This window comes from Zootoca vivipara, chromosome 2, assembly GCF_965207765.1.
Source record: "Zootoca vivipara chromosome 2, rZooViv2.hap1.1, whole genome shotgun sequence".
In the NCBI taxonomy this organism is placed as follows: Eukaryota; Metazoa; Chordata; class Lepidosauria; order Squamata; family Lacertidae; genus Zootoca; species Zootoca vivipara.
Window position 1 is genome coordinate 32,749,417 of NC_142584.1, and position 16,435 is coordinate 32,765,851.

Consider the following 16,435-nt stretch of genomic DNA (forward strand, 5'->3'; position numbering starts at 1 on the left):
CCTCAACCACTTCCATTTCTATCCTGGTTTTCCAAGAAAAAAAAATATTGCCAGTGAGGAAGGGTACAGGCACAGGAGGATATTTAACCTTTTCTGCAAAGGCAATACATAAGCAGGCACAGAAAGGAAGATTACAGAGCAGCAGGGGGAAAGCTAAATGAACAGCAGAGAAGGCCATCACCAGCTCATGCTTTTGCAGGTCTCTGGCTGGTGTCTGAAGCCTTGTGGAGGAAGCTATATGAATGCTTCAAAAACCAAAACCTTCCCCCAACTTGTTACCTCCCCGGCAAACACAACACAACAGGAACCTCAGTTGGTTGCACAAAGAAAGCACTATTAATTTTGTATCACAAATGAGCACCGTTGGACAGATCCCTCTCTTTGGGTAGCTCTGGGAATGGTAGTTCTTTGTGACAGGGGTGGGGAACTTGACGCCCTCCCGATGTTCCTGGACTCCATCTCCCATAGTCCCAGACCACTGGCCATGCTGGCTGGGGCTGATGGGAGCTGGAGTTCAACAATGTCACCTGGAGTTCAATGAGTTCCCGTTTCCTGTTCTGTTGAGTGGGTGCTAGGGATTTCTAACAGAATTCTTAGCCCCTTCACAAGAACGACAGTTCCTTGAATGATGCCTTGCACTGGTATAAAACAGATACAGAAAAGTCTGCAGCATAGATTTGCTTTGACACAGCTTAATGTTGGAAAGCAAAAACTGTGATTGCCTTAGGCTACCTTTTTCACATTTCTCCAGTAATATTCTAAGAGGTGCTCACACATATCATAATTATTGCGGTGAGTTTTCATTTTTAACAGTTAAATGAGAAGACTAAACTGAGTCAAAGGTCTGTTTAAATGGGGGCATCTTCTTTTAGCTGAAGTTCTCAAGAACAATAAGTGATGCATTACTTCTGAAAATGCCCCAACGTAACCAACAATGGCATCTGTTTTAACAAGATCTGGCTATACCCCTCTCCATATCTTACAAAAGCCCTTAGGCTTATTCATTATTTTTCCTTGCAATATTCCAGATTATATTTAGACTGCGTGGGTACTATTTCATTTTTTGTTTTGTTTTTGTTTTGTTTTTTTAAAAAAGACAGACACATATATGCGGTAAAGGAAGAAATTTACAGGACTTCCATATATTAACTCTGGAAAAGTTAATAGAAATCTTGCCATTTGGTTTTTTAAAAAAGCAAAAGACATTGCAAGAGGAAATCTTTTCCATTGTTTTCTGGACAAGTGGTTTTGGGGGCTGGAGCAGAAGACTATGTTTTAAAAAGTCTTTCTGTGACAACTCTCTGAAGCCCTGAAAGAAAAGTATTCCACACAATAATGTGGGTGGTTCTTTACTTAATCAACCACACAGACTATCCATCGTACTCTGGACTCCCTGCTGGTTGGATGCGCAAGTGTGCAAAAACTCGCAAGTCCTAAGAACACCAGAAGAGCATTCCTGGACGTCTAAATAAGAGTGCTATTTAAAAGGCCTCCTGCTATTTCAAGCTTCAAAATAAAGTAAGTATTTATGGTGACAGAATCCATCAAAGCCGCTTTGGTTGACATGCTAAGAAGCAAAACTGACGCACAGTCAAGTACTCCGGCATGGCTGGTTTATGGAGTGGGCTGCTGGGCATGTGCTACATGACTGCTGTACAAGGCAAGCATGCAATCTCACTGAAATCCCAGAAGCGCAGCTGGCACTAAAGCAGAAGCCCCAGCCATGGGAGGGGGGAAAGGGAATGGCACCTGCTGACCCATGGAAAAGCCACCAGGTTTTGGTGAACACGGCCATTATACTGCTATTTAAGAATGGGTTCTCTGCCTTGCTGGTGCTTACTGAGGGTGTGAGAAGTGTTGCGCATGAAAGAGAAAAAGATCACATGATCTGTCACCCTCCCCATCATCCAGAACCAGTGGCATGCCACAGAGTTTAACTGAGTTACAATTTGCTCCAGTTATTGGTAAACTTGGCCCAACTCCTGCTGCAGCTTTCAAGTTAACCCTCAAATGTTAGCAAAAACACAGTAGCATGAAACATTCTGCAAGCATACCAGAAGCCCGAGGCTAATTGGCATGTTCCATTGAAAGTGATCTATACATATGCTTTGTGGATGCCAACTTCCAGAATCATAATACACATGTGGGTTTAAGTTTTGCTTTAACCTTCCAATTATTAAGCATGCCTTTGCGGTATTTTCAAGCTTGTCTCCTTGCTGCTGACCACGAGCACCTGAAACTTGCCTTTTAAAAATGAGATGCTCAGAGTTCACAAGGAAAGTCCATGAGTCAACTAAAAGCTATTTTACTTGGGGAGGGTTGTGTATGGAAACTCTAACAATGTTTATTACAAAGTTTTACAAAGCGGGTTGATTTCTAATCAGCCAAACACACCAAGGAAGAAGAGGAAGCCCATTTTACCTGGCTTCTCTTCCCACCACAGTGAGAGCTTGTCTCTCCATCTTCCGAAAGTACCAAAGAGGGGTGTCGTCATCTGGGGTTACGGAAGTGTCACAGATCCCTTACTTTTGGGGGAGCAGTCTTCCATCAGGGTCCCTATGTCAGTGGCCCAAGACCTAGCTCCCAACACGTGATACTTTGCACTGACCTATACTTTGCTGCTGCAAAGTTCTGGTGTCAATAGCCCTCTAAGTAGCTAAAGACTGAACCTAGTTGGTCATTATCTGCAACAGTGAAGATTCCCCCTTCAGTTTTGCAATTTTGCACCAGAACATCCACTGCTAAGGGCATTGCCAAAGATGCTCCAGCTATCTGAAGATTGCTCTCTGCTTCACCCTTCCCTCCCTGCTCCATTTTCCAGAGAAGTGTTTGGAATTGCTATTGCTTTAGTAAGGGACCCTGGCATTTTGAAACTGAAGACTTTTCATTTATGTCTCTACCTTGCAACATTTTTATAATTTGACTTGTGAGCGGCATTACTGAAACTCCTGAAACCTGTTTTACACTACTTTGCAAAAACTAGACCTCATATTTTGGCATCAAAAACACATTAACCCACAATATACAGGAAAAGCCATCAAGTAGCTTTATATTACAATCCCCCCCAACACCTCCAAACTCTTTAGACCATCCATCTGCTACTACAAGATAAACAAGGCTGAGCTTGTCCAGAAGTCCCACCCCCGCTTAGCCTTGCTTTTCCTTATCCACCACTGTGAACACTGCCAGCTGGATGTGATGAAACATAGCCAAAAAAATATGGGGAAAGGAGTAATGGTCTGTTCTCCGTTACCATCTTCTTGTGTGGGGGAGCCAGCCTCTTCCTCCATGACGTCATTCCCCTGCCACAAAAGATGACAAGGTGCGAATGTTAAAAGTGAAGGACTTGCAATGCAAAGAGGAAGACACAAAAGCTCAGTCATCAGAGCTTGGTTCCCTCCTAAAAAGGGTGTCAAGAGAAGTATTCTCCTATGTATTTTCTCCACAGATGAAACCTGAAATTGGCTTGATCAAATGAACTGAGCTAGAGGCTCCCTGTGAAACCTAGTGCGGTGGTGCTTTGACCGATCGGAAAGCCATGGATAGATATGAAGTTTAGTTTGCTTGTTTCTAGAGCTGGAGTCCCAGTCATATGGGCACACTAGGTTTCACAGGGAGCCTCTGGCTGAGCAGCTGCTTTGGCTGGGCAGCAAGGAATAGAAAAGTAAGAGAATATGCTTAGCTAACAGCAATCCACAAAGACTCAGATTAGCCAGAAGAACCTGTTCCCTCACCGATCCAGAGTATTTCCTCCCCCCCCCCTTTTTTATAACTTTATTTTTTTTGGCAAAGTTATAATAAATAAATAATAAATATTAAAATGTGCACCCCACCCCGAGACCATTCCATTGTAACTATCCAACCTCCAAAAATTTCAACACCTCTTGCGATGGTTTGACCCCTTTCCGTTTAAACAGCACAAATTCTACAAATACCTTCCATATCTCCTCAAAATTATTTCTCCTGCATATTCCCCTGTCTTACCCTAATAGCACCTGTTAATTTATCATTAATAGCTACATCCCACACCTCTTTATACCATTCCTCCATTTTATATTCACCTTGCCCCTTCCACTTCCTAGCTATAATAACTCGTGCAGCTGTCAATAAATTTGTGAGCAAGTCCTTCATAGCCTGTGAACCTTCCACCCCATTGTAAACTGATAATAATGCTACCTCTGGACTGGTCAGCTTTAATCCAGTGATTTCTGTTATCTACTTAAACACCCTTTGCCAAAAAAGTTGTATGTCACTTTGTGCTGAGCTACAAACTGCATCACAGACAGAGGGCCTTCTTGGTAGTGGCACCCGCCCTGTTCCAACAGATGTCAAGGCAATAAGCAGCTATCCTATTTTTAAAAGGACATCTGAAGGGAGCCCTGTTTAGGGAAGTTTTTAATATTTAATGCTGTACTGGTTTAATATTCGATTGGGAGCCGCCCAGAGTGGCTGGGGAGACTCAGCCAGATGGGAGGGTTCAAATAATAATTATTATTATTATATTATTATTATCACTGAGCGGTTCTCAGCTTCCCCTTTATCAACTACACAATTTACAGCATTTTCCATCTACAGTATTTCACTTTTTTTGGCTTTTACCTCCTATCATCCCTCCCCTTCAACCCCCGTGTTTAATAGGCTTTCAAAGATGGAACTTTACCTCTGCGTCTCGTTCCTCTGCTGACATACTGACAAAATTTTCATCTGGAGATTCAACAGGGGTTGACTAAGGGAAGAGAAAGGGGAAAGGGCAGGACTTGGACTTAATGGTGCAATTCTTGTAGGGGCAGGTCACGATCACTGGCAAATTGCATCGGTGGTATCAACCCCAACACACGTTGTGAATTTTTTTAATGTCTCGCTGGCTTTCCACCTATTCTCAAATGAGTTTTTGCAACAAGGTACATCTGGCCAGTGCTTTTTTTTCCTAAAAAAAGGTTTAGGGGTACTCTCATTTTGACTCAAGAAAATCACCATTTTATAGTTCAAATTGGGGGAAATGAATACAGTAAATGGACAAAAGTACGACGATTCACAAAATGTTTAGGAGTCTGCATCCCCCCAGAAAAAGAGCACTGCACCTGGCCGCCATATTGGTCAATTTCTGCCACACCTAGGCGATGGCTGCTTAGCCACAACCTACAGTGTTGTGTGTTTGCTGCCATATTATTATTATTATTATTATTATTATTATTATTATTAGAAATTAATGAACCTGACTTAACCATGTTCATTAATTTCAATGGGTCTAATCTGATTAAAACAGTTGAATCTCTCTCTCTCTTGGTTTGAGAATTTTAAAAAGGGGGTCTTGCATTATATGAAGTGCTTTGCCTGCCCCGATGGTGAACACATCCCTCAGAGTAGGGATGGGGAACATGTAACTCTCCAGTTATTGTTGAACCATAACCCCATCATCTCTGGCTGGGAGTGATGAGTGTTGAAGTTCCACCACATCCAGAAGGCCACAGGTTTCCCACCCCTGCCTTTACAAGGGCGGCTGTCGTAATAGAAATGAACTATCCCGCATCACAGTTTCTGCTGCTTGGTCATCTGAATAGGCTTGCCATACTTACATCTCCTTCTGAAGGTACCCCACTGGCAACAGCAGGCGATGGGATCATGTCCCCCTCTTCCTCAGTGCCAGGAGCTATATAGGAGCCTGACATTGAAGACATGGTGTCAGTGCTGATCTCAGAGTGCTGGCTTTGAGAGGAAGCCATGGACATGACCGACTGGGCCAGGCTGCTGCTAACAGGATCTAAGGAAAGAGAGGAGGGCGCAGGCAAGACATTGCCAGGGAGGCTGGTTATAAAGGGACACACAATAAACTAGCTGAGATACGAGTTTAGCAAAAATATATATTAAAAAACAAGCTTTTTAAGAGCGTCCAAGATCCAACCCGAGTCTCAGTCCTGTGCCAGGAAATGGTCCAATCTGCTATGCTCTTAACTCATCACACATTTTCCTTACTGCATCCGGCTCCTGATCACGTGTCTTTTATGAGCTGCCTCTTCTAGCTCAAATCCTATGATAAAGCTACTCACTGATCTGCCTGCTTTCCAATTGTATAGCAGCAGCATGGGTTAATCAACCCATTAGTTAATCAACACAATATCCATAAAAGCAAGGAGGCCAAAAGGTGGCACATCGACAAAACCTTTTTTTTTAATTTTAAAGCCAAGGTTGTGCATTTTGTGGTCTATCCCTGTGCACTGGTGTTCAGCCTATGTCCTCTGCCAAGGCGTACAAAAAGGTGGTATGGGGGGAGAAGTGTGGGATTGAGGAAAACCACGAATATGCTTGCCAAAGGGTCTTTTGAAGATGTGCCCCCAGAATCAAAGCAAGTCAGCTTTCCTTCTATACCTTCTGGAGAAGAGATGGTAGAAGAGAGAGGTGTCCCTGTACATGAAGACTGGTCTATTGCTCCTGAGGAGGATAAGGTAAGGTTTTCACTTTCTGGCGTCACACCACATTCCTGAAAAAAATGCATCAGATGTTAAGAGGGAAACATTATTTCCAGTGATGGAACTACTGCCATAAATTGTGTGCTTAGCCTTGTCATTACAGATAAGCAAACTCCCCCAAACCTGCAGACATAAGAGTTGAGGTCTTCTGAAAACAAATGAGAAAGCTCTCAGATCATTTTACCAAGGCAACCAAAGTTCCAGAAAAATTAGCCCCTTAAAACAGGAAGTGATCTAGTTCCTTGGCAGTGTTCCCACAATCTCTGGTCAAGAAACACTTTGCTCAATCTCTCCTGGCCTAGCAAAGCATTTAGCAACAAGGGAAGCCAGTCATTCTTCCCTGGCTCTGGATTTCAATCTGAGCCAGAGGAGAATTCCTGAGTTAGCAAAGCTCACTTCCTCTTTGAGGTGGACTTTTCCAAGCCAAACCTGAACTTTCCTAAACCAGGTTCAGGAGAACTCCGCCAGCACGCTTGCTTAGCATGAGCAACAAAGACATCAGGGTTTAACTCCTGGGATCTCTGGCAGGAAAACACTATAACCCTTCTGTTCCCAGGAAGCAGAGGTGGTTTATTTAATATAAACCCAAGACCTTTCAAACAAACAATCACCTCTTCCTGAGGACGAGGAGACTTCCTCCTGGAAATCCTGATTTCAGATTCACTGCCGGTCTTCTCATCCTCTTCTTCATGTAGTACTGAGGAATTCTGGGATATTGACCTGGTGGAAAACAAACCACTTAAATAGTGACTTCTTTCTACTAGAAACCAAAGGAAAGGGGGGCTCTAAAGAGCTACAAGCTGACAACAGAAGACACATCCACACGCAGCTAGATACATCTGCAAGGCAGCAGAAACATCAAGAGACAGCAGACAGGTGCCAGCGATTGTAGCTTAGCCATTGCAATTTGGGAACAGCCACTGCAGGGCAGGAGACATCAGCAAGCTACTTACTTGGACAGGCTCTTCTTCAACTTGAGTCCTTGGCTGCCGCAATCCGACAAGCGGTCAAGGGGAGACAGGGTCCGGGCGGGAGGCAGGTGGCCGTCACTGCCATATGAGGGCAGCATGCCCGACACGTGGCTGTCCCCAAGTACGTGGAGCGGAAGAGCTGCTGGGGATGGAGTGAGAGGCCCATTAAGGGCTTCCAGAAGGGAGACCACCTCATAGCCCGGAGGGATGTTCTCTGAAGACTAGAGGAACCAGGGAGACAGGTGTGAGAAGAACACTCTCCTCTGTATCAAAGATAGCTTTTACAAGAGAGCTCAGCACAGAGGAGTAAGCTCCACCCCCTCCAAAGTAATCTGGCTCATACATAAAAGGAGCAAGAGCAGGCATAGGCAACCTTGGCTCTCCAGATGTTTTGGAACTACAACTCCCATGATCCCTGACCACTGGCCCTGTTAGCTAGGGATCATGGGAGTTGTAGTTCCAAAACATCTGGAGAGCCAAGGTTGCCTATGCCTGAGCAAGAGAGAGAGAGAGAGAGAGAGAGAGAGAGAGAGAGAGAGAGAGAGAGAGAGAGAGAGAGACTGAGATCACCGATGGGAGACTTGCTTATTTCACATAAAGTTGCTAATATTTGCATGCTTTATTCTGGACCAGATCGCTTGGATTTCTTAGCCTGAAATCTTTTAGCTAGAAGAAGTTGCGACCGTGTGACTGTAAAATGGGCAGAGGAACACCCTTGAGTGCTGGAGCCATTCAGGACACAGAGCCACACAGAGAGAAAGTGAGGAAAGGGGGGGGGGCGGCGGCGGACTAACACACAGGAATCATCCAACACACAACCTGCTACTATTCTAACAAACTTTCATAGTCAAGAGGATACGGTGCACACTTTTCTGTTCTAAGCTTGACATTTCAGGCCTAGTTCCCTGACGTTGCAGGGCTCAGATCTCTTCAGACTGCTCACTGTGTGGGAAAAATCACGTTGTTAAAATAATTTATCCATTGGGTGGTGGTGGAAGTCCACATGCACTCAAAACTGAGGTATTGGGGGAGAAGACTAGCATTCTGCTCTTCTCCCCAGTATCTAGTTTTCTAAATGCAAAGCTGTTTAAAAAGAAACCAGTGAAAAAGGAGGAGAAATTGATATTACCTTCCTCTTGCAGTCTGAAGCACTATTTCCTAGAAACCTTAAATCTACTCTGCATGTGGACCTAGAATGAATCCCAGCTCTCCCTTAGATTGATACCAGATCTGCACTAAATTATGGACATGCAGACTGGCAGGAGGTGAACAACTCACTCTATGTGGGTGCTGCTGGGGCAGAGTACCGTATTTCTCACTCCATAAGACACACTTTTTTCCTCCTAAAAAGTAAGAGGAAATGTCTGTGTGTCTTATGGAGCGAATGCATGGTCCCTGGAGCCGGATTGCCCAGGGGCGAAAAGCATTTTGTGCTTTTTTTTTTTTAGGAAGAGCTAAAGGCTAACAAGAGGGAAAGAGGGAGTTAAAAGAACCCGCTCGGCAGCTAATTGCAAGAGATTGGGGAGGGAGATAAGGGAAGCTAGCTCCCTTCCAGGCGCCGCCCCCTTGCCCAGGCCTCCATTGTTGAATGTTCTGCAGAGGGAGGCTGCAGCGACATGTGACTGGCTGATTAGATTATCTGTCTGAAAACTGTAGAAATGGCTCCCTTTCCTTTCCTAAAGAAAATGCAGAACTGTGAGTTGAAGTCCATAAAAACAGGATTTTTTCCCTTTGCAAGGTAAGCTCAGCAAATTTGAGCTGATCCTCAAAAATGGAGCTTTCCCCCTTTGCAAAAAAGCTGCAAAACTGTGAGCTGATCCCCGCCCCAATGGGGCTTTTCCCAATTGCAAAAGAAGCTGCTCAACTTTGAGCTAATGCTCAAAAAAATGGAGCTTTCCCCCTTTGCAAAAAAGCTGCACAACTCAGCTGATCCACCCCAAAATGGGGCTTTTCCCATTTGCACAACTTTGAGCTGATGCTAAAAAAACCAGGGCTTTCCCCCTTTCCCCCTCTAAAAAATTAGGTGCGTCTTTTGGTCAGGTGCATCTTATGGAGCGAAAAATGCAGTAAATTGCTGTAAGGCACAAGTGCCTCATTTGCCAAGAAAGCTTCCAGATCCCCAGCTCCTCTGTCTTCGACCCATGGCTTCTGGCTCAAGGCTGATTCGCTTGATTTTGCATGGAATTTCCTGCCACGCTACCTGAATCATCTTGAGGAAAGCTGGTTGCCTTTGTCATCAGTGGCACCTTTTCCTTGGCCCCCCAAAGCCACTGGCTATATAGCTGTCCTGCAACAGGCTCTGTGCATACGATACTACAGGAAAGGTTTTTAAAGAAGCCTTCTCTGTGCCCGACTCTTCTTCGGCCCGCAAGACCTGCTCAGCAAAGACAGCAGGGCAGTGTCAACATTGGGACCATCAGCACACCTATACGTACTAACCGAGTGCTCCTCTGAGTCAGATGTCTGGGAGGCGATGATAGGGTTGAAGTTGGTCGGGGAAAGGGGTCCAAGCTTTTTTCTCATGGCTCGGATCTGTAGCAAAGCCCGAAATGCTGCAGGGCAAGAGATGAAAGGTAGGAGGAATAAAAAACAGCTTCCAGCAACAAATATTAAGGATGCTCACTGCCAGACAGGAACTCCTCATGCACACAATTTTGTGTGGTTTCCACAAAACTCCAGAACGCAATCCCATAAATTGAATCCAGATTTACCCTTACTGGGTGAAATTTGATTTGGAAACCCCTGTTATAATAATAATAATAATTTATTATTTATACCCCGCCCATCCATAGCTGCCAAGTTTTCCCTTTTCTCACGAGGAAGCCTATTCAGCATAAGGGAATTTCCCTTAAAAAAAGGGATAACTTGGCAGTTATGCGCCCATCTGGCCGGGTCTCCCCAGCCACTCTGGGCGGCTTCCAACAGAAAAATAAAACACAATAATCTATTAAACATTAAAAGCATCCCTAAACAGGGCTGCCTTCAGATGTCTCCTAAAAGTCTGGTAGTTGTTTTCATCCCATACGAGATATTTGAATGACTCTTTATAATAATAAGCCCCTGCCTGGAAGCTCCCTCAGAAGACAGGTGCAATATAACAACATACGCTATAATTTGCCCGTGATGACAAAAAAAATTAAAAAATTAAAAAATAAGATACTGCATGCAAAATCTGACAGGATTTTGTCAACAATTTAAAAAATGAATGTTAACTTTCCAAAGTCAGAGGAACAAATAGGATAAGCCCCAGATTTTTCCAGAAATGGCTACCTCTAATTTGGACAAACATCAAGATGTAAAGAAGCTTACGCAGCCTGCAGATGGGGCAGTTGTTGGCTTGGTAACGCAAGGTGTCAGCGCAGGTATTGCAGAGGCAAAGGTGGCGGCAAGGTAAGATCAAGGTGTCCCGGACATCAGAGAGGCAGACCACACATTCTGCACTATTGTCGCTCACCTCATCTTCTGCCACCTGGAAAGCAAAGCAAAGCAAAATACAAAACAGGTAGGTGAAATATGATGTTCAAATATTTCCTTAATGAGTTTGAATAACTGGGAATGCTGTTTTGCTGTGTTTGCACAGATGTATTAGAGGGGGGAGAGAAGAGAACTGTGAATATTGGGCAGTAACTAAATGTTAAGAGGTCCTCCCCTTTTAAATTTTAAAATTTCTGCCACAGCAGCTTTCCAAGGCGAATTCTCTCATACGAAAACAAACCCTTCTTGAGTCTGTTTCATGTGTATTTTTACTTGCCCTGCAACCTCTGCTTCAGTACTCACCTTGGAATCCTGTGTATTGTATTTGTTTTCTATCCCATAGATCTCTTGAAGGAGGTAGCTCACTCCATCCACCTACATGGGCAGGGAAGGAGAATCAACACATAAGTAATTGGAGGTAGGTAAGAGTAAAAAAGGGGACGCGGGTGGCGCTGTGGGTTAAACCACTGAGCCTAGGGCTTGCCAATCAAAAGGTCGGCGGTTTGAATCCCCGCGACGGGGTCGGTCCAAGCTCCTGCCAACCTAGCAGTTCGAAAGCACGTCAAAGTGCAAGTAGATAAATAGGTACTGCTACAGTGGGAAGGTAAACGGCATTTCCGTGCGCTGCTCTGGTTCACCAGAAGCAGCTTAGTCATGCTGGCCACATGACCTGGAAGCTGTAAGCCGGCTCCCTTGGCCAATAACACGAGATGAACACCACAACCCCAGAGTTGGGCACGACTGGACCTAATCGTCAGGAGTCCCTTTACCTTTACCTTTAAGAGTAAAAAAATGGGCTCCTTCGGGAGGAGAGGGAGGACTACAGACAGCTTCTATGAGAAATAAGAACTTCTCTAATCCAAAGATACCAGTCTGCTTCAGCCCACCTAAACACACATACACTAGCCCATATTGTGGGGAAGCAAACTCCATGCTTCTCTGCAATACTTAAATGCTATGGGTGACTTGGGCATGCTGAATTTTTCAAATTTCAAATTCCCAAAAGGAGGGTGCTAAAAAGTTGTAACATGACTTGGGAAATCAAAAGATATTTTGGTTAAATTCATATAATTTAGTTTTGTTTGGTAAGTAAAATGTGTGTAAAATTGCATAGAATTTTTTTAAAAAACGATTGCCAAATTCTTGTGGTTTTATTATATGTTAGCATTGCCTGACATTTTTGGAAGGTAAAATTAAAAAAAATTCTGAAAGCAGATTATGTGCTTCTTCATCAGATGTAAGCTTCCAAATACATAGTTTTATGACCCCCCCCCATGGAAGAAATTTGCAAAAATTAAGTTTCATTCCTAAAATGACATGTCCTAATGGCGGATCATCCATTGGTTCTAAACCATCCTCTAATTTTTCCTAATCCATGGCTTCCCCGTGCCTTTTATCTAAATGCTCTCTGCAATAGGCACGGATGGTTGACCCCAACTCATATACCCCCTTCCAAAAAAATTGGGCAATATCCAACTTAAGAGGTAGCCCACTGAAATAGATGGGCTTAAAATGGATCTACTCTGAGTATGACTATATGTTAGCTATCACCCAAATATACTTGTGTCTCAGGGGTCTTCAGTGATTCTAGGCAGCTTCCCCAGAAAAGTAACCAGGGACACACCTGAACTAAAGCAGCAGGCGGCCACCACCAAGCACCAACCACACACTCACCACTTGCTTCTGTTTGAGGGGCTTCACACAAAAGCTGCCGTCGGCATGCTGGGAGAAAAACATAAACGATCAGATAGGGCTTTAGTCTGTCAAAAGAGGCTTCACAGAATACATTTGTGATGAAACAGAATTCGCCTACTGAAGGGCATCCGCTTTAAAAAAAGAACGCGTCCGCCTTGTAGCAGAATGCAGAAGGAATGCATCCTATTCATGTTGTGCCTTGTGCCTCAGGAATCTTCTAAGACTCACTCCCCTTTTAACTCTCCTAGCACTCTTCTTTACTATTCAAACGCTCACAAAAGATTGCTATAGTTCAAAAGCAGCCTCTAATCCATTATATTTATTTCGCTGTGTAGTCACGTGAATATTTTTTACATTCACTCAGCCTGCGTACAAGGTGTGTGTGTTAAATTTAATTAACTGAAGGAATTGGGGGGGGGGGGTGCTTGAGTTGTTCTGGTATAAGCGAGTTTGGGTTGTTTCCACAGGCATGTCTTCTGATTATATCCCTGTTGAACATTAATGCCCCTCTTCTTTGGTGTTTGGGCGTACGGCGAATGGACAGTGCTACCAATATCACTGTGTAGCAGAGTGTCAAACAAACAGTGTGCAAAGCCTTCAACCTCAGGTGCTCAGTAGGATCAACATCCTTAGATCCCCTCCGATTCCATGAAATCCTGTTATATAGAAGAGGGCCCAAAACTTCTCTTATTCTACCAAAAAGGCCAACATTGTTCAGAGATCATGGCTGCTTCTTGGAAGCTTGGGCAGCTCTCCAAGCCATTCCTCATGATACAAAGCCAAGTAACTTGGAGAATGTGGTGGGAAGCAGAGGCTGGAGAAGTCTACGGAGCTTGCCCCTTGCCAATTTACCCAAGTGGCTCAGCAGTCTTCCTAACCCATTGACCATGGACTTGCTTTCAGAGCAAGTCCCACATTTGGGAGCCCAGATTTCTGGGCATAAAAGCTAGCTTGGACAAGAAGTCAAGAGAAAGACCACACTCACCTTCTCAAACGTTGCCAGGAGTACATGACAATGGCCTATATGCTCTGCAAGGCAACAGGCAAGAATGAGAGTGATTGACACACACATGCAGAAGCCTGTATATAGATGCTAGAGGTCAGGGATGGCCTATTTATTCATTCATTTATTTATTTATTTATTTATTTATTTATTTATTTATTCATTTTACCCTGCCCATCTGGCTGGGTTTCTCACAGAATACACAGACACAGTTGCACTTCAGCTCTCATCACCTCTAGCCAGAAAGGCCAGGGATGATGCCGGCTGCAGTTTGCCAACACGTGGAGGATGATAGGTTTGTCACCCCTGGCACAGGTTTTCTGCAATTGCAGGTGTCCACTGACGAACACAATTCAAGTTGGTAAAACCTACAAACAGATCAATTAAATGTGTACTAATAGCTCGTTACAGGCAGTTTTCAGAGTGTACTTGTTTCCTAATGTCACTCAGCAGGGCATCTGATGGATAGCTGGAATGTGGTTTTCTAAATAGAAGCTGGGTTGCAAAAAGTACAGTTACAGCTTGCCCGGCAAAAATCATTTGAGCATCCTTGTTAACTCAGTGCCAAAAAGAATCCAAACCTTAAGAGCAACGCTTACCGTCTCCCTCATCTACCACTGCAAGAACCACCATGGGGTAGACTTCACGGTCCAGATCAAAGGCCAGCTGCAAAGAACAAGGAGGAAGAAAGGAATATATACAGTGGTGGGCGAAGTTTGCAGGGGCATTGGTCCCTAGGAACACCTAGAGTTGCTAAGTGTTTCCGTATCAATACTGCATTTTTAAAAGAGATGAATGGACTCAGATTCCCTCTATACCACAGTATAGCCTGCTTGCATCTTTTCTGTTTGTAAATTCCCATAGGGCAGTATCCTGCCACATTAGTATTATCAGGGTGGGTCCTTACAACTTGGTACTAAGGACTCCTTAATTATTATGCCTCCCCTCCAGTGCTGAAAATATCCCTTAAAACTCCCTTCCCACATTTCCAAACCCACTTCGCCTTACCTCCTCTTCCGTCCATTCTGAGGGATCAACAGTGTGGGAGGGGAGGCAAAACTGCTGGCACACCCCTCGCTTGTAGTGGACAGTCTCCGATTGCAAACTGTTGTCTTTGGGGATGTAACTACCATGGAAAGGGGAGACAACAAAGAGTGAACAGCCACAGAACGTGTGCTAATTCTCCTTGAATCCCAATGTTATAAGAATTTTGAGGTCATATATATATATATAATAATTGTTCATAAAACATGTACATGAATGTACAGAAACATGTCTGAAGCAGCACAGGAAGACAGGACTGACTGACACCATTTTGACTCTCTCAGACCTGGCGTTCCTCTGCAAGGAAGAAGGGGGGGGGAACCTTCTCATTGTCTCAGGAATTAAAGTGATAATCCTAGGCATCCTGATACCTGGGTGCCAGACAAAAGGGTGTGATTAACTTGGCTGGGAAACGGAAATGTAAATATCTCTTTTTTGTTGATTAGGTTTTGGGGGCAGGGTCCAGGATGCTCAGATTACTGCCACCAGACCTCCCCTTTCATGATGTACCTATGATGAATCTAGGGAGGGCGGTCTTGGGCTACACCCCTTCTGTGACATATGGATGATGCTTCTGGGGGGTGGGCTGAAACCAATTTCAAATTTCTTTTTAAGGGCAAGACACCTCTGTTTGGGGTTCCTTCCTTGTTCTCCTGCGTGAGAGGAAGGACCCTGTTGCAACAGCGAAAATAAAAGTGCCTTGCTTCGTACGTCCTGGTTTGGTCTCTGTTATTTGGTGGGCAGGAGACGCTTAAATTCGTCTGCTTGCCTGGATCCTTGGGCTCTCCCTGGGTCAGGATCCATTTCTCTTGGTTCATAGGAACCAGCTTAAATTTTACTACACCAACATGTAGCATTCCCCAAATGCACTCCAAGACAAAGCTCTTCCTCCATGCAGCAAACCAGCTTTATCTCTAAACAGGCACATTCTAGTTCAAAGGGATTTCAGGTCTGCATTGTATTAATATCCCCCCACAGCCACTTCCTCATTATCCAGACTATCAAGCCTCCAATCAAGATTCTCTAATGGTATCCTCAAGGCCTATTTCCAGAACAACCCCAGCATGTGGCAGCCCATGCTGACATCGATCCAAGGTGAGTCACTCATCTACATCCTGATACCATCTACATAATTCAACTCAGATTGGCTTCGGCATGCCACTGAAATATTGCCTTTTCTGCAAATATGCAGAGATGCATCAGACGCCATATTACTCTTGATTCTGTGGATGTTGTCAAATGCTGTTCTAGGGTGAATTCTTCCTTGCTACAGGCTGACATTGATTCCAAGATTCCATAGCTCAAACTGCAACACACAGACCCTTTCAGGTAATCTTTCTGCCCATCCATTAACTTGTGTCTAGTTGGATTCTTCCCCCTGCACATATAGCAACCTCAACACAGGGCCCTTATAACAAACCACTTCGCTTTTTGTTGCTGTTTAGGTGCTTTTAATCTATTCTGCTTCTGGGCCCAATGTGTATGGCCATTTCTCTGGTCACCTGCCCTTGCTCTTCCAGAATGATTTACACATGTTGGCTCCCTGCCTGAACCTACAGTGATTTGCAGCCTCGTCCCTTCGGTACTCTGCCAACTCAGCTTTACAGTAGCATACAAGAGAACTGCAAACTACATGCATTTTATACTAGTGTTTGCTCTATCCCAGAATGGATGTTTCAATTAGCTTAGCAATGTCAGGATGTTTGTGTTATCATTCACACTGCTTTGAGAATGGTCACTGCACTTATTTTACATGCTTATGCTGTAAAGCAATTCCCGTT

At 44.2% G+C, this 16,435-nt stretch overlaps 1 protein-coding gene across 6 annotated transcripts in view; it reads right to left on the reverse strand.

The window, feature by feature from the left end:
• RNF157 (ring finger protein 157) overlaps positions 1–16,435 on the reverse strand; it is a 75,895-nt gene that overhangs the window by 13,216 nt on the left and 46,244 nt on the right. For all 6 annotated transcript variants that reach the window (XM_035104537.3, XM_035104534.3, XM_035104536.3 and 3 more), the window contains exons 5-17: positions 14,619–14,736; positions 14,210–14,276; positions 13,593–13,636; positions 12,587–12,634; positions 11,216–11,287; positions 10,748–10,907; positions 9,878–9,990; positions 7,421–7,659; positions 7,079–7,187; positions 6,367–6,478; positions 5,577–5,761; positions 4,661–4,726; positions 3,254–3,302 (exon numbers count right to left, since the gene is read on the reverse strand). In XM_035104537.3, the coding sequence (XP_034960428.1) occupies positions 3,254–3,302; positions 4,661–4,726; positions 5,577–5,761; positions 6,367–6,478; positions 7,079–7,187; positions 7,421–7,659; positions 9,878–9,990; positions 10,748–10,907; positions 11,216–11,287; positions 12,587–12,634; positions 13,593–13,636; positions 14,210–14,276; positions 14,619–14,736 (1,382 nt within the window). The remainder of the gene's footprint in view (positions 1–3,253; positions 3,303–4,660; positions 4,727–5,576; positions 5,762–6,366; positions 6,479–7,078; positions 7,188–7,420; positions 7,660–9,877; positions 9,991–10,747; positions 10,908–11,215; positions 11,288–12,586; positions 12,635–13,592; positions 13,637–14,209; positions 14,277–14,618; positions 14,737–16,435) is intronic.